The sequence below is a fragment of the Habropoda laboriosa genome, unplaced genomic scaffold, assembly GCF_001263275.1.
Source record: "Habropoda laboriosa isolate 0110345459 unplaced genomic scaffold, ASM126327v1 scaffold207, whole genome shotgun sequence".
In the NCBI taxonomy this organism is placed as follows: domain Eukaryota; kingdom Metazoa; phylum Arthropoda; class Insecta; order Hymenoptera; family Apidae; genus Habropoda; species Habropoda laboriosa.
Genome location: NW_017100397.1, coordinates 792,973 through 818,757, shown reverse-complemented (window position 1 = coordinate 818,757; position 25,785 = coordinate 792,973). Strand labels below are relative to the sequence as shown.

Genomic DNA, 25,785 nt, shown 5'->3' with positions numbered 1-25,785 from the left:
TAAAAATATACGATATAAGTTTATATTCACAATCATTCACATGAAATATAATAATATTTACATATGCTGTTATTCATAACATTGTTATAGTATATGACATAATTGATATACAACTACGCTAAAAAAATTTATATCGTTTCATCAAATAGCTTATAGTTGACAATTTTCTAAAATTTAATATATTCGATATTACATTTGATGAATAGCTTTTGTAAAATTAAAAAAAGGAAATTAAAATCATTAATTAATATCAAAGAAATTAGTTTTCCAATGTTTATTATATCATACAAATAAAACAATGCTGTCTCGTGGCATGTTATTATATTAATATTTTGCTATAAACTATATCTTGGTTGCAAACGATAAAAACATGGCGCCCAATCGGCCTGCTTTGCAAGACAAGTGACTCTAGTGAGTCATAGCATACAGTTCAGTTCAATTTACGAGAAAGCAGGTTGCACAAAATTTTGTCAGGTAAACAACTTTATTCGCAAACATTTCCACGAAACTAATTTCATAAGATCAATTTTATAGCATTTTTTTTTTAATTAAACAAACTGTATCATGCATAACTTCAAATTTCTTTTAAATGACAAGAAATTTTAAAACATTAAATGTTCTCATTGTAATTCATATTATCATTAGAAACAAACTTGTTTCAATTCGAAATAGAACTAATAATGTTCATGAATATTATAATTAGTAAGTTGGAATTATTCGATTGAATCCGATTCCCTGGTTTCGGACCGACCGTATCTATACGCACGCTCGGTGTAAAGAAAAAAAAAAATGGAGTCACTGGTCGATCAATCAGTAAATTTTTTTCCTCGATTTTTTTTTTCTTTCCGCACAGATATTACATTGCTTGGTAAAGATGATACGTACTTTTCTCTCGCTTGAGAATCCGAGGGTACCGTGGACCCCTTCCCCTTCGCATACATCCTCGAAGACTGTCAATTTTTCCAGTATAAACAGAACCACCGTTTCGTTCGAGCCAGTAATGTCCGACACCACCGTAGGTCCCACACGAACGGGGAAAAAGAAGAACTTGAATGTACCCGTAGATGTTTTCAGGTCTCGTGAAACAATTATGAAAACGTGTATACACTAATTCTAACGGAAAAAACGAAATGAGTTGAAAACGTGAATTATTTTCCTATCGGTCACACACACGTCACGAACACGTCGTACCACAGCCGCGGCCAGCAGCCTATACTAGATACAGTACTTCGCATCATGGCTCGGCGAATTGCGGACGCATGACCGCGGAACGAACGCGCGTCGTCATCGTTCGTAGACTTCGCACTCTTCTTCTTCTTTCTCTCCCCTCGATGCAGCAGCTCACTTTGCCTTTCTTTTTTTCTTTTTCTTATATACTTTTTCACCGATTATTGAAACCTGTGCGCCTATACCGTCGCGTCTTATAATTCAACATAAACGGCAGCGCGTCCTCTCACTGCGATACCGAAGTTGCGCTCGGTCACTTCACTCTCTTCACTCTCTTTAGCTTCGGCTCGCCACTCACCTTACCTCACCTCACCTCACCTGAACACGCTTCACCTCGTCCCACCTCACCTCATTGAAGATACAGACAGACAGACACACTCAAACCTCACCTCCTTGTCCGTCGTCAAGTTCACTTTGGCGACATAACGTTTCCAAATCCTTTATGCGTATGTCGATGCACACAGTCCCTTCCCCACACGCCTTACCGTATAGAAGACGATGCTGTTTCTACTTTGTTCTTTTTTTATTTCCTTTTTATCTTTTTTTCTTCTATCACACCTACCTATCCGGTAGTGAACGAGGACGAAGCGCGGTGTCACTTTTACATATACGCGAACAGGACACAGTGAACTTATTTTTGTATAAACACGTACAAGTTCAGATGTGTTTTGCTTGGCGTACGCGCAGCTCTCGCACACACGTACACATGGCCACGGGAAGCATTGAATATCTGTTTCGCACTTATTACCACTGTCTGTCCTTATTCCATCTGTGCTTGTAAAAGCTGCGCGCGCAGTTGTTGCTTTTCATGCCAGGACCGTACGTGAGTTAGCTTTTTCTACGCAATTTTGATATTTGACTAGTGTTTTATCATTTTTGTATGATCATATCCGATAAATTGCAACAGCGATCTTTATTTAAGTAGCTTAAATTTGCTTCAGGTTTATTATATTATTCAAATGTACTTTAATTTCTTTGTTTTCTTTGAGTATATATATAAAACTACAATTTTTCATACAATAGTTTTCTAAGAATACATTAATATTATAATACATGCATTTTCATTTTTAAACTATAAACTTAATTTCTTAATTTCTGTTGTAAAAAGAAGTACTGATTCATTACATTTTATTGCCAATAAGTACATATCTTGTAAAATCACTATGTGTTATGAGTCAAAAATGTTTTAAAGATATTTTATTAAATGCAATAGAAAAATAGATACTGTTTATTGCACCAATTGCTACGTTCCTGGTTGCAACTCTACATGCTATTGGATGCCGATTACTGCATGCGACATATATCTGTATATACAAGGCACGCATATGTTATACAAGCTATCGGCGCATGTTACCAATAGTGGGGATAACCGAACACGACCGGACCCCGCCGAACATTGCCGATGCAAAATAGCCGACAATTGACTGAACGTCGAGGGGTCGGACAGAAAAGAGACAAGCCATTCCTTCGGGTGTACAGCTTCCCCTTTCTCAATTTTATCAGGAAATTAATATATCACTGAATTTTGTTAACAAGCAAAAAATTAACAATTATTTTAAAATGTTTTCACTATTTGTAAAAAACAAAAAGCAATGACAATTAGATGACGTTTCACGTTTTACATACTACAAATTAGTCTGAAGTTTTTCAGCTAATGAACTCGATGATATACATATGTAGTATCGAATATTGAAGAGAAATCGATTTTTTGTTTTTGACTCTCTTATCAATTAAGTAGCGTTCAAACTTCCAAAAAGTAACAGAATTTATATATTTACTTATGGTTCACTTTTGTTACTTGTGAGTATGTGTTACATACTTCCCGTACTTTATGCCATGTATTATATACACATGTACTACAAGACTTAAGAATTGAATACGTATTGTTGATTAGATTAACGTTGTTATAAACAGTATTACTGTAACTGCTATACAATTTTTATCTCCGTCATTTTGAGTTTTTTATTCGTCACCGAGGATGTACATATACATATGTATTCTTAGGGGTAGGGGACAATCTTTAAGAGACAATATACCTTTAAGAAATATAAAAATAATTACTACTATCTTTGTTTAGTTTGAATCAATGGACGGTCCAGGTACAATCACGTGGGATGAATTTCTCGAAAATGCTGAAAAATTCGTACAAATGTCAAATGAAATTTCCGATGGTTGGGAACTTCGAGGCAATAAGGTGGATGTAATTTTTTAATTTTGTTTACATTCTGTAAAAAAATTAACAACCTGTTTTTGTAATAAATACGTATACACGATTTGCAGAACATGCCAGGAGAGGCATACGTTGCCCAGCAACGGAAACAATACATTTCCAGTGGTAGTAATTCGAAGAATTATTCCACACCAGAAAATAATGATTCTATCGATAATTTTGAGTTCATGTTAAAGTACGACCCATTCGAAGCCACTAGTTCAATCGAGAAACCATTAGTTACAGAACATCACGTACTGTGGTCGATGAGCTACAGCGTTCCGGTGCTTTATTTTAATGGATGGAAATCAGGTGAACACGCCATATTCGTGCTGAAAATTCTGAATAGATCCTATTCAATGAAAAAAAAATCGTCTTTTTATAATTCGTTTTTAACGATATCTTGTGAATGTCGTTAATTTTATAACATCTATTCATCAAAAATACGAAACGTCCATTACAATCGTTCTCTGATCACCACTAGACCTTAATCTGGTGTGTACCAGCCTGTTGAAAGTGGCGGGCCACATAATGCTGCTTATTCCTTCGATTGTAGCCTATCTCGAACTAGGCTAAGAAGTCAGCAAAGAGATCAAGAGTGACTGAAGAAGAGAGATACAAGAAACAAAGGAAATCTATGTTTTACCACAATGCATGCATTCAAGCATACTTTTATCATTCACTATCATTCGTGATTTGGATTTTGATTATTGCGAATTTTTGCTCCTTGTGTTCTTTTTGGTGTTGTTACATTCAATAGTTATAGGATTAATGATTTTATTTTCTTGCGTAAAATTGTTTTCGTGTGCCAATTATTGCGCAATCGGAAAACGTGTAGTAAAAGTATAAAAGGGAATGATATGGTTTGAAAGCCGTGTACCATTCGCCAAATACGCTTAGAATATAATTTTATATTTTTCTTTTTCTAGAACGTACGACTCTTTTAACATTTTTTAAATTTTTTTGTAAAAAATTTCTCCTTTTGTAGATTTCCCTGGTATTAATCCAATATCCGTGGAAGAAGCACAATTCCTTACATGTAGTGCAGAGTTACAGTATAAGGAATTATCTCAAGCGATACACCCTATATTAGGCACACCTTTTTTGTACTTGCATCCATGTATGTCTCATGAACTTATACAGATTACAAGTAATAGGTAAGGTAAATAAACGTTCATTCTTTAAATGTTTAATAAAATAAAAATGAACAGACTATTTTCTCTCTCGTTTTAGCAAGAATAAATTAGTCAGTTGGCTGAGTACCGTTGCATCCGCTGCTTTAGATCTGAAACTACGTTCTGAATATTATAAATTAACTCTATAACATATAAATTTTAAAATACTCTAATTTGTACATACTATACTTAAAAAAAAAAAGGACAAGTATTTATGTATCCAATAAAAGTGAACGATAAAAATATTCTTACTCCATCATACTCTGTATTTTATCAATTTTAAGTGGGCTCTTAACAATTGTAATCAGCGATGCAATTAAAATTTGGGTAGAATCCCTTACGGTTTACCGCCTCTGCGCAGAGGATGTGCGTCAATTGGTGGAGCCTCGATTGGAGCAGCAAATCCTGATTGGTAAAAGCAACGGGTGAAGTAACGCAAGCACCAATCATGTTACGTGACTCATAGAACTAGCTATTTTCTCCCCACTCTTTAGCTTCCCCACCACCCGCGCGCTTTTCGAACGTTTGGCTCAAATTACACGCTTCTAGTTGTAGTACAGTCCCGCGACTGTCATCGCACGGTATACACGAAAGTGCGATACAATCAGTGGGTCGACGTGTTTGCACACCTTTTTTGTTCTTTCGAGATAAACGAATCTGTTAAAGTTTATGTATATCTGTAATTATTCTCGTGAACGCGTTTTCTTGCGGGCGAAATCAGTGCGTACTTACTGTGCACGCGGAGTGTCCTATTTCGACTGCTAAAATTGACAGAGATCATCGAGGAAGCTGCTTGAGGCAGGAAGTTTAACCAGTATTTTGATAGCATGTTTTATAGTTCATTTTATTAATTTTGATGTTTTTACGATACATATATTAATTATTTTCAAATTAAGACAGTTTGTAGTTTAAATGTTTGAATATCATTGAGAACTTAGCACGTGTTAATGGTAGAAATGTGTAACAAAGACATCAAAGTGCCAATCAAAAACTAATTGCGAAACAGTACTAAAGTCTGGTTTTCATTGATAGTGATCTTTTTCATCACTTGCCGACTAATTACAAAATTTCATTGAGTTCAATTTTGAATTAAAATAGGCATGTCATATTACGCGAAAGAAAACATGATATACGTATAAACTTTATTCACGTTTATTCACTCAAGATATATTTCATAATTAATTGTGCATATCTAAAGATTGCATTGTCATAGGCGTAATACCAAGCGCCGTGCTATTTAAATAGAATGTAGAAAATCATGAAGATATTAAATAATGTTCACGCATATCAGAAAAGGGCTGTATGTCTGATAATCATTTTTTATTCTGTTTTAATTGAATGGTTAAGCTTGCAACGAATTACAAGTTCCAAATATTAAAAACATTCAACCAGTGCTTTAATATCTATCTAACCTAGTTTCAGTTTGAAATATGAACATATATGTAAAAATCATTCTGTTGCAACTGTTGTTGCATATTAGCATTTGATAAGGTGCATTATGTAACGTGTTATAAACAATTAATCATGATAACTACTTTTTTAAGATTTACGTAAAGAATTGTGAGTTGTGGTTCTCCTTGACTGTAAGGAGTTATAAGCAGAACTTCAGGGTTAAATGATCTGCAATTACATTCAGCTTAGTATATAAATTATAGAGCTCATACACCTATGATGATTATGGTTATAAATTCCAGATAACTGATAATTAAATAACAGAATGATAGACTGCGTGCAGTGCAATTTTATTAGTCATATTTATCGCACAAAGTTTCTCAATAATAATTAAGAAAAAATATACGAATATGAAATAAACGAAAATCGTAAGTATTTTGGGTTATCTCGATAAAATTGATATCGTAAGTATTTTGGGTTATCTCGATAAACTTGATATCGTTTAACAATAATTATGTAAGAAATATATAGGTTGTTCAGTATACACATTTATAATAATCGAAATATTGGACAGTGAGACTTTAGTTTGACGTTGACACGTTTTTTAACAAACGTCTATTTATTAACAAGGCCGTGAAAATAAATGTTGAGAAGTACCGTCTGCTACCTGTTTAAATATGCTACCCATTCGAACAGTCACGTTTTTACCGCGTATTAGATTTATTGTAGAGCACAGACAAGTGGTTGCGCGTTGGCACCTTTTTTTTTTATATGACTCCACTATTCTTATATATTTGGCAGTAATCACTTTTTATTTGTTATATTGATGTTGATAGTATGAGGAATACAATATCAAAGTAAGGTTTTAAATACAGTCAATTTAATCACACTTTTTAAAAGGAGAAAGGGAAAAATATTCTACGAAAATTCATGATAAAATCAAAATTTCTATACCCTATCTAACCATATAAATAAAATCAGGATTGCGGTTAATTCGACCGCATGTAACATTCGCTTCGAATCGTAATTCGAGAACATGCTAAGTCTATGAGTTGAAAGAGCATTTGGAGATGTAGAGATCTATTTGACGACACGCGAGTAATCGTAGAGTGGTCGATCGTAGACTGATAGTCGAAAATAGACATTTTTCTGGGCTCGTCACTATTCCACAATAAGTCTGTTGGCTATTTATTATTTGTATTTTATTTTTGACTTTCGCGCAGACGCCGTCGACTATGATTATGTAATGTTATTATTGAACGATATTACTTGTTGCATCCGTTTAGACAACAAGAAATTTCATCTATAAGTGGGTAAAAAAGGATTAGTATAAAAAAATGAGGTAAAAAATTATCAAGTCTCAACAATGGAAAAAGAAGAATTAAAAATTAACTATTGGAACACGACCTTCTTCTTTTAAAGATCTTTCTAAGTTACATGACAAGGAACGACATAGTTAATATCGCTTACATTCACTCTCAGTTGCATAAGAATGTAACTGCGTTCTTGAATTGCAATTATCTGTTTACACTATCAACGTGCACACGCTGATTTCATCCTGTTTGAGAATTTTCCGAATTGGATGCTATCAGTGATACAATTCCCTCTTCTGGTTGCATTTCCATCCCTTGTTACATTTTTCTTACGTTAAGTTTCAAATCTGCGAAAATTTTGCCTAGGGTTGGCTAATAATTTTACAATTATTTCACTGTCAATAGTTCTTTACACATTTTTTCTTTTCTTTTTTGTTTTGGAGTTTATTTTTAAATTATTTTTTCAATTTACGATTTTTAGCTGGTATTATTATACAATAGACACGAATAAATGGTCGTTTCAACTGATAAAGGTAGTTTCACTGGTCCAATTCCATAGGTTATCCAACGGAGATCAAGGTTATCGTTCCTGGAACAACATTGGTTATAAAAGAACGACCATGGAAACGCTTTCCTTTAAACTCTTTTTTTTATCGTGGAAGACCTTGGTCATTTAACTTATCTCGAGTAGCTTTCGTCATCGAGGGAAATGATTTTCTGTTTCAAGAACCGCTACAACTACCACCGTGAAATAGCTGCTAATGTCCATTAAAAATTGAAAATTATAGTATTCTATGTCATAGGCACAAGTAATTATAGCTAATTGATTGATTCAAGGTTTATAAGAAAATGAAAGCCAATTATTTAAGTAATTTAAAATTTTGTTAAATAACGTAATATGGATCCTTTGCGCATGCGCCAAAGAACAGACCACCCTGCTGCCTAAAGCGCGCGAAATTTAATTTCCGCGGCGCCAAGATTCAAATTTCACAGTAAAGATTCCAAAGTTCCAAGCTTTCGAAAAATCAAAATTTTTGTAAATCACATTATTATCATAAAGAAAATTATTCATTCTACTTTCAGTTGATCTGTCGATATTTTTAAGTTCATTTACATCACCCAGGACGAACAATTTAGCGATATAATTGCGTGTAATGAGCAAAGGGTGGCGCGCTCTCATTCGGTGATGAATCTACCGGCAAAAGTAGTCCATTTACCTGGTTAAACGTTACAATAAAGAGCGTGCACCGTGCTTGGTTAACATAATAATGAAAATACCCTTCTTATTTAACGTAATAGTAAAAGCACCCTCCATTCGATTAACCGTACCAACTACTACGTGTCCAAGCAGAGGAACAATTTATTCAAAGCTACTAAATGACTATTTAAAAATCTTCAATTTTTTTTTAATACATTTTAACAATTATTTTTTATTTGAAATAAAAATTTGCACGTATTATTCTCGTTTTCCTTGCGGATCACATATTATAATGTGTACATTGTAATGTCATCATTGGTCAGTTTGATGAATTAAAGACAGTTTAATATGACCAGACTATGTTTATTCTGGAACGATGAAACAAACCACAAAAGGACATCCGAAGTTTCCGCCTACGTTTCGAACCCATCGGTGCTTGTGTATCATCAGCTGATTGCGTCACGGTCTGGTTCTATAATAGTTCATTAAATTGCCGGTAATTCGTGGTTGTGGGGCTATTTTATGTAGTATAAATGAATGAACATTATCGTGCAACACTTTGAAGCCGGTTCATGTTAAGGCCAATTTACGTGTCCGCTGCACATCCATAGAACACAAGGAGAAAGATGATATTTTAATTAATGTATTACAATTTTTTCTCTTTTTACTAACAAAGAAATGTCAAGAACTTCAAGATATCGATTGAGTTGGTTCTACGTACATTCGGTCCCATGAGGTTTCTCTGGTAAAAGATTCCTAAAAGGGAATGTAGTCATTCGCTTTGGAGAAATTAACCAAAAATCTCGATTAATTAAAAAGAAATAGTTTATGGAAATAAATTGCAAAAAATATATCATTAATATAAAACAAATACGTAAAAGGTAGACTAATGTGAAAAATAGGTAAGATCAAAAAAATTTGGTGTGCAACAACAAAATATTAATCCGTGACTTGATGTATTTACATTTTGAGTGCACACCTCTCAGTATTTACTAATTTCTCGAAAACAAACATTTAGGGTTCTTTTATCGTTGACTTAAGGAATTGAGTTAAATTTCGAAGTTCTTGCCATCTCCTTGTAAGATTTTCTTATTTCAGAAAAGGGAGAAACATTTTTTTTCTACTTGCTTTTGAAGCTAGTCTTACAATCAGATTGGACGATTAATTAACGCATCAATCGTTCTAAGTTTTGTAGAATTTATGAAAATGTTCCAGGATCGTGTAACGAATGGGCGTCGATGATTAATTGCAAGTGCGTACGAGTAAACGCACGATTGTTCATCTTATTACTCCCGATGCGCCTCTTTATGCACAGCCACATAATCATCTAGGAAATATAATTTTTTTAGTCTTTTGTTTTTTTTCGCCTTCCTATTCGTCATTGATCTTCTGAATGAATAACTAAACTGTGACTCAATATTCCTTTTAAATTTATAAGTAGCTATTTCTGCCTATAGGTTCGGCGTGAAATCGCTTCAAGAAACGAATGGATTAATTTTATTTCATTGGATCTTTTTAAGGGTGTAATTTGCTTCTGGATTGTTTTACATTTTTTGGTCCACTCTTTAGAAGTTTTCTTTTTCATTCAATTTCTATTACTTTAACTATTCCAAAGATACTGATAATTTTTCACTGAATTTAATTTCTGTTCGTAAATGTCGATATTATTTTCTTTATGGGCTCATGTCCGTGAAAATAAATAAACGATAAATTATAAAAGCATTTTGAGTGAAAGGTTTAGAGGATTTTCGATCCAGCTACGCGTTTCCTTCAAATGGGACTAGTACAGTTTTTGGATCGCGGTTCTCTCGAACGATGGAAACACTCTAATGGCCCGAATAACCGCAGAAAGTGTTGTATCGTACGAACAATCCGTTAAAGCTTTTTTCCTCTCGAGGTTTGAACGATAAAAGTGACCTATTTGCGACATTCCCGTGATTTTTTTGCATTCAATGAGAAAGTATTTTGTGAAAGATCGATCTTTATCACTTCTTTTTCTTCTAATCGTGGGAGAAATGATTTTAGGATTCAAATATTAGACGTGAAGAATGTACATGAAGAATATACGAGTGAGGCCATTCCTTGTTCAATTCGGCGCACGACCCGAGCGAAATCAATTATAAACTTGACCTATCTCGACCCTTCCTGTCGACGAGAAAAGTATTACAACTTCCTTCCTCTCTTCGAATGACTGCCTACAGAAAAGAAGCTGCCACACTTTTTGTGAGGCAAAATTTCAACGAACGTGTAATTGTCCTTGATAATTAATCCTGTGGATTCTTCATTTAAATTAACAGAAAGATTCCCAGATTAAACATAAGAAATAAACAAAATAATTCTCGATAAATTTTCAAAAATCCAGAAACAAGTCACACTTAAAAAGAAAAAAAATGGAAAGAAAATTCCCCAATGTTAATTTTCCAATTTCCTCCTCAGATCGCGTTAAACAATTCTCAAGAATCTCGTTGAAATCCTATGCAGTTGAAGAGCAATAAGCGCCATCGACCATTGTGATCGACCATTGAGCTGCAGGAGGAAGAGGAGCTTTAGTGGAAGTCGGAAGGAAGGGATCGGTGTGTATGATCGGAGGAAGGTGATTCGAGGAGAGTGGCGGATCAGAGACGAGAGGAGAGGTCAGGCCAGGCCAGGCGACAAACAATAGACCCGTAACCTGGTGCTCCCGATGGGGTCGTAGTTGCGCGTATTTGTAATATATCTGGCGATGATAGGCCAGCACGGCAGGAAGAGATCGTCGTAGGGGGATCGCCATAGCTAATCGTACCACCCAAGGTGGCACAGATTAAGAGCTCTATCAGCACACATCCTCTCCTGGCCCGAGCTACCCATCGACGTGCACCCGGTACATAAGCACCAAACCTACGTACGTTTTCATTAAAACGGCTTATCCCCATCTGTTTACACTATACACATACTCTACTTGCCTTTACCTTTTTTCTCTTTTGCTAATTTAACCCCTAGACTTATGAATTTTCTATTAGATATGAATATGAACTATGTACAGGTTCAATGGAGTGTCAAGTAAGAAAAGCTAATGTATTATACATTATATACGTGTATTTGGTAATGGTCAATCTTATGTATTAAAACTGCAAAGTTCCAAGATTAAAATTATAAAGTGCATGATGATGCTTTTTGATAATCAAATTTCACTTTGGTACCACATGACTTGCATCTACACTACCGTTCATAAGTATCACGACATCTATTATATATAATACATTTTACATTACAAGATTCCAGGCTGAATAACCTCTCTTTTATCATTCCAGCAACTCTCACTTTGAAAAACTATAAAATCAATCAATTTTGCAAATAGATTAATGTATAACTGATAAAATCTCGTTTCGCTTTCTCAATGCAAAAAAGTAATCCTAAATTTTTCATGACAAATTACGTATACAATTATCCAGTTGGTTAATCATTTTGTAATGACCGTTTAGGTTTGCCCCACATTCACTAAGTATCCTTATACTTACCAATAAGAGTGTATACTCCAACATCAACCCTCATTTGTACAAGTAGTATAATGGTTCCTCATTCTTCGTTCGTTCTCTGCTTGTTCTACAGTGAGCAGAGGGATCCAAGAAGTTAGAAGTGAGGTGATCAACGGATCGGTCATCGTCGATCCCTTTCGAGCCTCTCGACCTCTCCTGCTCGTTCCGCGTCGCCTTCCCTTCCCCATCGTGTCGCGACACACACAGCAGCCGCTTCCGGCTAACCGGAAGTGACGCTCTATGCGAACGGGTGACCACCGTCTTTCGTCGAGATATCAACACCACGCAAACGTAGGCCAGCACACCAGACAGGCATCATGGAAGTCGCCACTGAACTGTACGTATCTTGTCTTCTGTTTTCCCTAATCATCTTCATTGGTACTTTTTATTTTCTTCAATTTTTACTTAAGCAGAGAACTCTGAGATTATTTTTCAAGAGCCTGTTGAATTTTTAAAATGGAATTTCATTTTAAATTTTGTCACTTGCCTTGAATTCTCTTCTTGGACAGGATCTTGTCTCTTGTATTCCCCAGCCATAGGATCTTGTTTTCACTGTGCTTGAATTTTTATTTAAACAAAGAACTCAGATTATTTTTCAGGAATCTGTGGAATTGTTAAGATGTACTTTAATATCGTATATTTATAAGTTTATTTTTGTGCAATTTATAGTTGTGGATTTGATCACTGAAGTGTCATTTATATCGAAATTTCCTTTTAAATTTCAAATTTCGTTCTGAATCTGGACATTGTAGTGTTATGATTCGCCTTCAAGTTTCCCGAATTGGAAAGTGTTCTTACACAATATGTACTGTCCTCTTGGTACATTCACAGCTCCCGCGTTTCGCAAACAAAATTTAGACAATTTCTCTGTTATGAAAGTCTTCGAGAATCTGTTTTAATTCACGAAACGCTGACCTATTAACATTACAGTAACAGGCAGATGAGGTTTGTCCTTCGCGTAATTTGCTTGCACCACGCTTGCCTAATGAATTCGCATGAAAAGTTACACTTGTGAAACTCAGCAGCGGTTTACTCACAACAAGTCCAAGGCATACATTCCATTTCCTTTTCCAGCATTTGCTCCTGAAGAACGTGGAACAAGTGACTAAGGAATCAAGCCAAGATTTTCATGAAGATCGTACCAATTATCCCAAAAAACCATACAGTGAAAGTACAATTTGATAATTAATAGTTCAGCTAAGGTTGTAGCGGAGCACGGTTTATGGTTTGCCGTTAGTAAAAATAAGCTTGCAGCTGTCGAGGATTTCGTCTTCGACATTTTACGATAGCTGCAAGTTAAAAATCTTAATTCTCGAAAATAGTTCATAACGCGTGACGGGCTGACAGTCATCTAACACCCCTCGAATATACTACTGCCATAAATCGTGGCCCGCTATCAAACTTTTCTAAGGTAAAAAACAAGCACACGGTGATACTCTCGTTGCTTAGGAAATCCCAAGTTTTCCAACTTCTCTGCCAGAAGAGCCATGAAGGTGGAGCTTCTAGAAGCTTTTAAAAAAGCCAATTAAAAATAGTTAACTAATATGAGCTCCACTCTCAAACTCGCTATACCTACATTAGGTAAATATATAAGGAGAAAATCAAAGAAAAAATATAAAAGTTGTCGAGACACGTAGCGAACAGTGTAACACACGCACATGCGATAAAAACCCTATTGTTAAATAAAGATTTCATTAACTTTACGCGATTTTGTAACCCATACGTTACAAGGTTACTCCTGACCACAAGCTGATCGAAACACTCCATGTGTCGTTTGAATTATTCACAATATTAGAATCTCCTCGTTCGAGAATTTCGTAATGTATAATCGGTCTGAAATGGCCGTTTACAAGAGGAGGCTGAAAGGGCGACGACGTACATATCTTTCTTGGCAAGGTCATCGACGAGCGAGCAACAAGACTTTCAAGAGTGATCAGTTCTCTTGAGGCCTACTTAACGCGAGGTCGCTCGTCAAGACTCAATCAAATCATCAGGAAGACTACTGACCCCTTGCCGGGCCAGTGCAATGGGTTACGATAACCGTCGTCGCCTTTTGCTTCGCTCCTGATGCAAAGAAAATATGATTTGAGGGCTGTAGTAGGTTTTCGTGGTTTCAGAGATAGGAATGTAGTCTATTGTTCCATTGGAGACACTGTCCTCGGCAGCAACTCATTTTAGAGCCTTCAAATTTCTCTGCACATTGGTTTGATCTTTTATACTGCATGGAGGAACATATTTGAGAAAGATGATGGTATTTAGGATTGGTAGAGAATACTGAAAAGTTTGTCTACATTTGTGATCAATTTAGAACGTGAAGATTATGAGTACGAAATTAATTTAACTTTATTGTTCAAAAAAGCCTTTTTTATGACACATTCCCTATATGTAGTCCTGGGTTAGTGTGGTGAGGTCTGTGAAACCCAATGCCATAATTTTCATTCCATTATTTTTACAATTGTATAAATATCAAATTAAGGCAAAGATCCATCAGTGAGATTTTAGTGGTTTGAAGGTTTGAAACAGTGCAAACAGAAAATAAGAATTTTAAATTTTCAATATTTCATAAAAATTCATCAGATTAACGTAGAGTTAAATAATGCTATTAATTTAATTATTTTTATAATAATTCAAACATAGACTTCTTTCTTTATAAAAAATACATGTGTGTATGAGCCATTCCACGTCAAATCGCACAAAATTGCGATCATAATCACCTATTTTTTTCAAATTCACAGGATTTATTGATACTCTTGAGAAACTGAAATGTGTAATATTTTAGCTTTCTATCTCGAACGGTTTTTAAAGTATTTAATGTTAAAGTTTTGGAACTAAACCGTAATATTTCGACTTAGTTTAAAGATAATGCATTCCTCTTAGGCTCATTTTAAGGATAAAGAAACGCTATTTCCAAGTATGTACATAAAATTTGATTTATTATCAACAAATATAACAATAATCGTTGCTAAACTTTCAACTGCTGATTTGACGCTGTTCCCACCCATAGCACAATCTGAAAAAATACCATTAGATTGCTTGAACTTTCACCTGTAAAATAAGCTTCTTAAAAAGATCGAGCCATTTTGAGAACATTGAAAAAAAAAAAAGAAGTTTATCATGATGCACGTCGAATAGTTGCCGCGCATGCGCATCGTATACAATGTACCATTTTTCCAAGGCAGATATCCCGCTGGAATACTTCGGGAATTTGTATATTTACACAATAACGAATACATATTGTCTAGGAAAACAATGTACTATCACTCGTAGATCTGTACTCATGGTCTAAAAAAAAATAACTTACAGGTTGCACATTATTGTCTGCAAGTTCTGCGAGTCCATTCCATCTTTATCGTCATTTTACTAACTGTCCCCGACGAGGTATGTACTATCAATGCAAAATACTTGCAATACTTGCAGGCAGCGGTGTGCAACTTATATATTTTATTCTTTTTTTTTTGGCGACCTTACCTGCGTCGCGCCACATTTTTTAGTCACATTCTATAGACAAAGGATCAAGGAATAAGGGCGTGATTTTACTTTGGTGGTATCTCGTAAGTGCTATATATATAGTTATAGTATACATATATACTCGAAAAGAACGTTTCTAAGATGAATGTATTATCTTTAAATGAAGTCGAAATATTACGGTTTAAGTGCTGACATATTAACTGATTTCATATAATTTTCGAAAACTTTAACATTAAATAGTTTGAAAACCGTTCGAGACAGAAAGCTAAAATTTTACAGAGTTTAGTTTCTTAAGTGTATCAACAAATCCTGCGAGTTGAAAAAAATCGGAGACTATGACCGCAATTTTGTGCAATTTGACGTGAAATGGCTCATATACGGATGAGTTCAAACAGTCCTGAGTCATATATGCTTCAGCGGACAGTGAACGTGTTAAAAAAGAAAGATTAAGTCCATTAAGAATAAAACAGAATTTTAAGTGATTCCAATCTTTTTTTTAGATCTAAAAATAACTACTTCTTTCGTTATTTTTAATGTTCATCCGGTGGTTGTTGAAAATTTGTTGCGCCACCATCAAGCATTTAAGCAGCATGTAATTCGACGTGTCGTACGAGATGAGTGATTGTTTAATTTGATTAGAATCAAACGTTGTTCGCGCACCGCTGAATTAAGACGAAGCGGAACGTGTGCGGGGATATAATGACAGAGCTAGGCGAAGTCATTGTCAATCATCGTGCTTTCCTGCACACTTAACGCGCACGTAACTTCAAACATTTAGCATTTTGCTCATCTCGCCCTGGTAAATAAGGTTTATCGCTTGGTACAGATGGAACTGCATTTTTCTCTTTATTTACATTTTATTTTAAAATATGAATTTTAAATTGTCATCATTAAAGAAAAATGAAGAATATACTGTTCATGTCAGATAATGTGGTTTCAAGAGTATACGTCACGGATAAACAAACTTCATGCAACTAATTTTTAACGTTATACGGTCAACAACGTCGTATCTACATATATCCGAAAATTTATGTTTCCGTGGTAGCACATGTGTGCATGTATGAACACATATTTTCATGAATGGGCGTTACATTAATCATTCAAGGTCCTCAGCCTTTCACGCTGTCACGTTTAAAATGCTAATCCATTGAAAATGCTGGTATTATTCGTGTGCGTTACGCAAATACTCTTTCACGAATTTGATGGTCGACGAAGAAGGAAGGCCACTTCAACGTTAAAAAAGATACACTTGCTTTGAAACACAGGAAAAAAAACACTGATACCGATGTAAAGTGTAACTCGATATATAAATCAAGTTATGCAACTGGTAGAATTCGATAGACAAGTGGTTCTTGGGTAATGGAGCATGTGAAATAGAATACTCATTGTATTTAGGAATTAGTGATCAAAGAAGTCGTCAGTTGAGGTTAATAACTTAAGTAACTTAATTTTCAGTGACTTGAGTCATTCAATTTTTAACATTCATCTCGAGATTATTTTATGAAGGACACTCTAACCTCTCGATCGATGTCACCTATTATAACAGATCGTTCCACTCCATGTCCAACGCATTGAAATTCCCGAGTCACAACCCCCCCATACCACTTGATCCAATGGAAATGTAAAATTCATTTAAGCTTTTTTCTTTCGTCACGCCTAATCAATGCCAGTACGCATGCAAATAGGCAATGACACACCACACTAACGATCAAATAACAGAAGAAAAAGAAAATTAAAACCATTTACGGACCAAGGAAACATGCAACTACCACGCAATTTAAAGGCGTTACTAATTAAGTTGCCACTCCGCGAAAACGTTCATTGGATGCGTAAGTGTCAGATGTCGTTCTCTTTCCACCAATTCAGACATTCCGTGTTGTTTTTTTTTTTCTAATGATCGCATCGTCTATCATTAACGAGTCGAACTGACCGGGTTACCAGTCTCGTTAACACCGTTAACGGATTAACTCTTACAATTAACCCTTCGAATCATCTTCTTTCGGTCCACCGACTACATACTCTTCTGAGAATCTTCTTCTCCTTGGTGATGATTTATTCGAATTGGCGAATCCAGAACTACGTACTGTTCGCAACCTGGTAAATTAGCAGACAGAAGGAATACGCATTTGTATTATTGTCCGAAACGGTACATCTACTAAATCATCGCGTGACGGTAACATCAACTTGGAGCGACTGGCTTACTCCCCTTGCCCCTGTGCCGTCCCGATTGCCAACTTACCAGTTGCGAGTAGTACATATGTATATTCTGCATATTGTATGTTACAACCATTCTTTTGCAATTGTAAAAGAAGAAACGTTAATGCATTCCTATTTAAATAAATCATTCAATGCAGAAGATATTTTAATATCAATATATGGTAATCAGAAAGATGTTTACACATTTCCATAACAACAGTTTTTTACGAACGTCCATTTTTTTAAACATAACCTCCATAATTTTAGGTCGCCGTTATCAGGATCGGATCCACAATGCAAAATTGCCGAGAGAACGTCGTATTACCCTCAGGAACCGAACAAGAGGCCGAAGACCAGGCAAGAGAAGATTCGAGCATGCCTCAGGCACAATTCTCTGACGATCTTGACCGTCGGCGGTGTGGTAGGCGGTGTGATCCTTGGTATTATCCTACGGAACACGCGGACGCAAGGATGGACGCCCCGAGAGATTATGTACATCAATTACATCGGGGACCTGTTTCTGAGGATGCTGAAGAGCTTGATCTTGCCGTTGATTATATCCAGCTTGGTCTCGGCAATTGGCTCCCTCGATTTGTCTCTGAGCGGCAAGATTGGCGCGCGAGCCATCGTGTACTACATGGTGACCACAGTTAGCGCTGTTATATTAGGTCAGTGTGGGCGAATAATTCATTAGGATTATTAAAATAATGATACAGTAACTATATTGTCTGTACATTTATATTCTTTCTAGGTATCATTTTGGTGATCACAATTCAGCCAGGTGTTGGAAATAACCCAGATATAAAAACGAAAGAACAGTCGCAAAATGTATCAACCATAGATACATTAATGGATCTGGTTCGAAACATGTTCCCACCAAACTTAGTGGAGGCCATTTTTACCCAAGAAAATATCCATTATCTTTATCTGTATTCTATATCGTCATTGTACTTTTCATTTAAGCAGACAATATGGATTCATGGGAGCCAGTACAAAAGAGTGTCTCAGGGACCAACATCATGGGCTTAGTGGTTTTTGCTACAGCATTAGGTATCACCCTTGGAAAGATGGAGGAGCAAGGTAAACCTCTACTATATTTCTTCGAGTCCCTATCTGGTGCCATGATGCAGATTACTCACTGGGTGATTTGGTAAATTTATATTTATCTACAGTAATATTTTCTATCTATAACTACATAATTCTACAAGTGTTCTAGATTGAATAGAACTGTATTTTTTAGGTTATCACCGGTGGGTGTGCTTTTCCTGGTAGCCGCGAAGATCACCGAGATGCAGTCCTTGGACGAAGTGGTCGCTCAATTAGGAATGTATTTTTTGACCGTTCTTTTTGGCCTCTTCATACACGGTTTCCTAGTTCTACCAGTGCTATACTTTGCAATAACAAAGAAGAATCCGTACGTGTACATATCCAACATGGCCCAGGCGTTGGTCACTGCGTTTGGCACATCCTCGAGCTCAGCCACACTTCCGATCGCTATAAATTGCTTGGAAGAGGGTAACGGCGTAGACTCACGAATCACTAGATTCATCCTACCAATCGGTGCTACGATCAACATGGATGGTACTGCATTATACGAGGCCGTGGCTGCGATTTTCATCGCGCAAGTGCGTCAAGTTAGCCTCAGCTTTGGACAGCTGGTAGCAGTCAGGTAAATAATTCAGAGAAGACTAAGTTGTGTAAGTTTTTTCCTACTTGAAGAGTATAGTGACTTATATTGAAGCTTTTGTTTAGTATCACAGCGACTGCAGCGAGCATTGGAGCAGCTGGAATTCCTCAGGCTGGCCTGGTGACGATGGTGATGGTGTTGGACACTGTTAGACTCCCAGCTGATGACGTTTTCCTTGTTATCGCAGTTGATTGGTTACTGTAAGCTCTCCTCTTCATTGCTTCCATTAATCACCTAATTTGTCTAGTTGAGTTCTTGAAGTTCATAGCAGGTTTATGTGAAATATTTTTCTTTAAATCTCCAGGGATCGCTGTAGAACAACGGTGAACGTCGTAGGCGATTCCCTCGGGGCGGGAATTGTCAATTATTTGAGCAGAAACGAGCTGACTTCGTTGCCGCACAATGCACAACCTCAGAACGGGGCAGATCATCATACCACGACGTCTATATGAGATTGAGATTGATATTAATCGGCAGAAAAAAGAGCGCTCGCTTTCTTCTTCAACACTTTTGCTCGTTAAATTATCGCACATTCTCACCGAACTTTAAATTTGTCAAAGACGAGATTCAGGAAGGATAACGATAATCCTCTGAAGGCAGCGATAAAACACACGGTATAGCTACTATTCCGTTCTGTCTGTAGCATTCAGTCTTCCATTATTCGAGAAGGGACCTCTGATGGTCCTGGTACGATGTTGTTAGAAGAATTAGAGCAACGTTTTTTATATTGACATTGCACACCAGTTTCGTTCGATTGAAGTACAAAAGTAATCAAATGGCCTGATCATGTTTTAATGGTCATTTTCAGTTGATTGTATAATAAGTTGGTTAACGAAGGATCTAGATCTGAGTTTTCAAGTTTGAACGTGAGAAGACGCTGGAGAAAGGTTTGTCAGCAAAATTGATCGGTCGTGTGCCATATACTTTAGCGTACAAAATGCGATCATAGTTTGAAAATGTTCGATTAAACAATTTTTTGGACCTTTTTTTTCTTTGGAAATAATATTCTCTTCAAATTAAGCCATTTTTTATTCAAAAGAACATTATTCAATGTTATATACCCCTAGAATATGTTACTGCCTAAGTGTTCTAATTTATTCTAAAAAGTGTTCTATCTTTAATTATGCTATTTCTGAACTCGTTCGCGGCAAAACATCATTCTCTTCTCAAAAATTGTAGTATAAACGTTCAATTCCAGAAGCATTTGTTTTTAATATATGCTGAGAAAATTCAATTGTACTTTAAATAATCCAGAAACGCTAAGAACATAGTTGAGATGTATAAAATCCCATTATATTTGATTGTGTGAATACAGCACTGTCTTTGTCTTCCACTACTACAATACAACCTATGATAGTGATCTTTTTATCAATTTCTAAAATCTTAGAAATACAAATGTAAAACATTTATAAATGTGTTCAATCTTCCATAGATTTAAATATCTGTAAAAAAATACAGAGAGATGCAGAAGAGAATTTGTTTCAAGCTAGTACTATCCATAGAGAGCCAGTAACAAATATATTATGGTATTCCATATACCTCACTGCACTAGACAAGAAGTGTTCAACTATTATTTAGAAAGTAATGTATTTTATTACTCTCTAACAAAAAAAAGAAGATTAAAGATACATTATCACATGTACTCTTTTACACAGTTACATTGGTGCATGCAATGAATGTAACTGAATAGTCAATTTATATTTTTAATTTATTCACTATATTACACTTCATGTAGGCATAATTTAAATTAATTGAATCGATCAGGTACCGTCTTATGTTTCCTTTTTACAAAAATCTTGACACGTTTTTTTTTATAAGGACTTAATTAATTATTACAAAATAAATTTGTAAATTACTGAAAAACAGAATAATTCTGGCCTGATAAAAATTTGAAAAAATTTTAATTATCTTTCTGTATTCATTCAAACATTACTTAGTAATTCAAGTTATACATATTTAATGTTAAGGCATGATTCGAACTAATACTCGTATTATCGTAATTAACCCCGTGAATTGATGTACAGTTACACTTTATAATCAAATTCTATTAGTAGAATTTATGTACCTGTACATAATTAAGTAATGCCATAGTTGCTTAAAAATATACTGTATAATATTTATTTGTACAATAAATGTACAAATTGACATAACAATAAAGTCATTGCTTATTTCTAAATGAAATCACGTATGTATAAGATGCTCGAATTTTTAAACCGTTGTGCTAACAAAATTATTCTTATCACAGTGAAAATATTTCGCTATATAATATAGTTAAAAAAAAACATACCATTTAATATCAAATTTCTAACCCTACTTTTCATAGGTTAACTCAGATTATAAGATAATCGATTAAGATAATTACTGAAAATTATTTATTTCAATTGTAGTTCTATCCGTGCATAATAACATTTTTTTTCATTTCATCAGATACATTTCAATTTGCGTTGTCATGAATATAATATTACGTGGCAGTTGCAGAAAAATATATTTGGGATCTTAAAAAGTCTGAAATATGTATTGAAAAAGAATGCTGTCAAAAAGTATTAAATATATATAATAAACCAATAGCATTGCAAGTATGTCTATCACATTTCAAACACAATTTATAGTCACCTATTCTATTGTCGTTCATTATAAAAGGGATATGCTGAACTGATTCGTATGATAGATTGGTGATTGGTTTTATTGCAAACTGATGCATCATCGCATTAGAGGAAAAGAATCGTAAACAATAGTGGGCATTTTGTTGCTTATTTAAAACTGAAAATACTTAACATAATATATGACTAGATAAAATGCACTTGGTGTTAATACTTTGAAGTAAAAAACATACTAAAAGCAGAAAAAAGGTATTCAGTCGAAAAAATAACCTGCAGTCTAGGAATTTTTGCAAATTTTTTTTATCATATGTGTATAATACACATACACATGTATGTATATACATATGTGTATATGTATACAATAGTTAATACCGCTAAATTTTCTATGCAAGCGCAAGTTAATTCATAATTCGATGCAACGATTAACAACCACGGACGTCTGAATCAATTTCTATTAATGCTGTGATATAAAAAGCACTTTTGACGGCACTGAATATATAAAATTTCCGTACTCGATCGTTAGGTGATCCCACAAAATAAAGCATCATTTTGCGATTACGATTTTAAAACTGTCATTCTTTTCCTAATTGTAATAAATGAGAAAGGGATGACAGTGTGTAAAATCAGGAAATGCATGTTTATGAAGTCTTAAAATCTTAAACAGGCGTTGTTATGTACATAATATAAACAATTCGCTATAGTATTTACAAAATAAAAACAGTTTACAAGTTTCGCGTCATAATACTAAACATCTATAAATCACAATTGTCGCCGACCCCGACAGTGTGTAAAATATCGTTCGTACCGCGATAATAAATTGTGCTCAATTGTGTGAAAATGTCGATACAGAGAACAACTTCCAATTTGCCCTTTTTTAAAGTAGCTCTTAATATTTAATTTAGAGAAATTCCTTGTATCCACGAACTAAGGTCGCTTGTGTCTTCGCAACTGAGACTAAATGCGTTTTTCTCGTTCTTTTTCGTTTCCAACAGTGCTTGGGCAGCAGTTCGACCGGTTAAATACGCTCCGTGTACTGTACTATAAAAGGAAGAATGTGTATGTTCACCTGCAAATGCTATTACGATTTTTGAAGGATCATCCCCTTGCATTATAGGCTCGGCTAAACTATTAATATCTAATTGACTTGCACCGACAGCCATAGCGGTGTAGGAACCACGTGTATAGGGCTGTGAATGCCACGAAGTACGTAGACAATTTTTTGGTGCTGGTACAAATGGATCATTGAGAAATTTTCTCAATATCGATGTGCATACATCCGTTACTTCTGCTCCGCTCAGTTTCTCCATGTATTCTGCAGCTTTTCCCGATATCCACCCCAATAATAGAGTTTCTGAAATTTTTGTAAAAGAATATATCTTTCTGAACCATGTTTTACTGATGTCTTCCTTCTCTTCTTCAGATAGTCCTCTGTCATCCCATAGAAGCATCACTTCTGACACACCAGGATTTAAAAATGGTCTATCATATTCTAAAAATATCTTATCTACAGTACCAAACAGAAGTCTATCTATGGCTTCAAGTTTGTAATTCGGTAGAGGAGGTTCAAATATATCATTAGCTTTCTCCTTAAGTACTCCTAATGGCAATGTACAAATCACATGTTCAGCAAATATTGTTTTTCCATTTTCACATTGTATTTCTATAGATGGATTTGTATTAGAACAATTATTAAGATTTTCATTTTCATTGTTTCTTTTTCTTTGCCACCTATAATTAATGCACTTAAGTGAGAATACACATCTATTAACACCCATATTATAATATTGAATATCAATAAGAAACCAATTTCAAGTCCTTTTTACCTAATTTTAGTAACAGTGTGTCTAGTTAGAATACTGTTTTTTGGTATGTGTTTTGAAACTGGTTCCAATATAGCACTGTATCCATCTGGAAGACTAATATTTCCACCTTGAAGTTCTGCATATGAACCCATTTCCAAGAGATCAACATCTTCCATGCTATCACAGCCAGTAATACAGGTTTCTCTTTTCAGTAAACAATCAAATAATAATTGCCTAATTTTTCTTTCTTCAGCTGGTAAAGTAGACAGGTAAATCTCAGCTTCTAATGCCACATGTGCTCCAACACTGTTTATTCCATCTGGGGGGCTATAAGAACTTAAGAAATATTCTTCACATCTTCTCAGAAAACACACATAAGCTTCATAAATTTCTTGTAAGACTGGAAAGGGCAATTGTTTTCCATCTTCCATAGCAGCTACAACTTTGTGAGGCCTTGGTACACGCACAATATCTATCAATCCATTTGCCATAGCTAATTCAAACATTGGGTTTCCTAGGACTCCATGAATCCAATTTGCTCCTAATTCTACCTTTTCAGTGCCTGCATTAAAGTGCATGTATATATAAAGCTTATTTTTGCCACTTTTTATTTTTTATATATTTCTATTTATTTAACGAAGTACTATTTATTTGAGTACAATATGAATGGAATACAGAAGCCTTTAAGCAATTTGTTTTCTTATTATACTGTTACAATGATTGTATACTATAAATATATATAAGAAGTTAACAATTCGATTACGTGTTAGAATGTAAGAAATATGTTGGAAAACGGATAAATTCTTTTAATTAAAATCTAAAATCAAAAATCAAAACGAAGAACCAAACGTCTATTGATTATTAACAAAATTCGAAAATAGGTTAAGTAAAAACTTACCGATTTTGGTAGCGACAATACGACCACCTATTCGACCTCGTCCCTCGACAATCAGAAAATCAGTCTCGTGATTTTTCAATAAATGATTCGCAGCTGATAATCCGGCCATACCAGCCCCAATGATTAAAATTTTACACTTAACTTTATCATCCTCCGTCTGCTTCGTAGATTCCGCCATGATCATATCATATCAGCTGTCAATAGAAAAACTTATATGGAGAGCTTATTAATTTTTATTTCACAAAGAAACAAGAATGAGCGTTTTTCTTGTGCTACCAAAACTATCGTACAATCCAACATTGCCACTCGAAAATCCTTCGTTGGAATCTGCTCAAAGTTCTTTGACGTTTTTCATTTTAACGCGCATCAGAGAATAGACGACACAAATTCATACTAGTTATTTTCGTTTTTTACCACTTGATTCTTGGCGCGCCGCAACTTGAGGATTATATATATGTATATACATAACCATAAGAAAAAATGTATATATACCTGTTTCATGATAATGATAATATTAAACGAACAAAAATTTTTTTTTTTTACATAAAAATGAACAATCGAAATTAACGCCAAAATGCTATTTTTACGTCCTTTCTGTTTTAAGAAAGTGTAATAGGAATGAGGTTTATTTGTTTTTTAAAAATAGTAAAACAGTGAAAAAAGATTATTTTTTCTCATACAATTCTTTTTATTTATTTAGGTTGCCAATTTTCATTGAATTACAAATCTCAACATTCCTCTCAATTGGATATCTGCCTTGTACCAACAAATTAATATATTCTAAATCTAGTATATACAATTCCTTGCAACTCAAATCAATTTTATGTTGTAATTACGCTCAATTTTTACATATTTGGTTTATTAGGTTGAACGATTTTCAGAAGAGTAAAATAATCATTACAAACTGGTTTTCAAATGTCCTTTAGTATACGAATTTATATCTTACAATATCTTACAAGCGATAAAAAGTAAAATTCTGCATTCTTAAAATACGTGGTTTTCCTTCTTTTTCAAACTTTTTAATAACAAATATAAACATTTATACACTGACAATCACATTGATTACAATAATCAGAGAAAGTCTGCAATTTCTTGCAGTATTAAT

The 25,785-nt window shown here is 34.8% G+C and overlaps 4 protein-coding genes across 7 annotated transcripts in view; 2 read left to right on the top strand and 2 right to left on the bottom strand.

The window, feature by feature from the left end:
* LOC108575267 (single-stranded DNA-binding protein 3) overlaps nt 1-1,160 on the bottom strand; it is a 17,046-nt gene extending 15,886 nt beyond the window's left edge. For all 4 annotated transcript variants that reach the window (XM_017938023.1, XM_017938019.1, XM_017938020.1 and 1 more), the window contains exon 1: nt 886-1,160. In XM_017938023.1, coding sequence (XP_017793512.1) covers nt 886-941 — 56 coding nt within the window. In that variant the 5' untranslated portion in view covers nt 942-1,160. The remainder of the gene's footprint in view (nt 1-885) is intronic.
* Nucleotides 407-4,760, top strand: LOC108575268 (ubiquitin-like-conjugating enzyme ATG10). Its single transcript, XM_017938024.1, has 5 exons — nt 407-474; nt 3,305-3,421; nt 3,508-3,748; nt 4,425-4,593; nt 4,670-4,760. Exons 2-5 carry the CDS (start codon nt 3,314-3,316, stop codon nt 4,758-4,760), a joined length of 609 nt encoding a protein of 202 aa, XP_017793513.1. The 5' UTR covers nt 407-474; nt 3,305-3,313.
* A 6,557-nt stretch (nt 4,761-11,317) lies between these two features.
* On the top strand, nt 11,318-20,438 carry LOC108575151 (excitatory amino acid transporter 1-like). The gene is given in 8 exon segments (XM_017937875.1): nt 11,318-11,395; nt 12,103-12,366; nt 17,961-18,361; nt 18,445-18,656; nt 18,659-18,843; nt 18,934-19,362; nt 19,446-19,580; nt 19,685-20,438. Coding segments are annotated over 7 exon segments (1,530 nt in total). The 5' UTR covers nt 11,318-11,395; nt 12,103-12,346; the 3' UTR covers nt 19,833-20,438.
* A 2,431-nt stretch (nt 20,439-22,869) lies between these two features.
* Nucleotides 22,870-25,027, bottom strand: LOC108575212 (peroxisomal N(1)-acetyl-spermine/spermidine oxidase). The gene is made up of 4 exons (XM_017937953.1): nt 24,957-25,027; nt 24,681-24,874; nt 23,804-24,344; nt 22,870-23,708 (listed from the first exon to the last, which is right to left on the bottom strand). Exons 2-4 carry the CDS (start codon nt 24,862-24,864, stop codon nt 22,874-22,876), a joined length of 1,560 nt encoding a protein of 519 aa, XP_017793442.1. The 5' UTR covers nt 24,865-24,874; nt 24,957-25,027; the 3' UTR covers nt 22,870-22,873.
* Between the last annotated feature and the right edge of the window lie 758 nt (nt 25,028-25,785).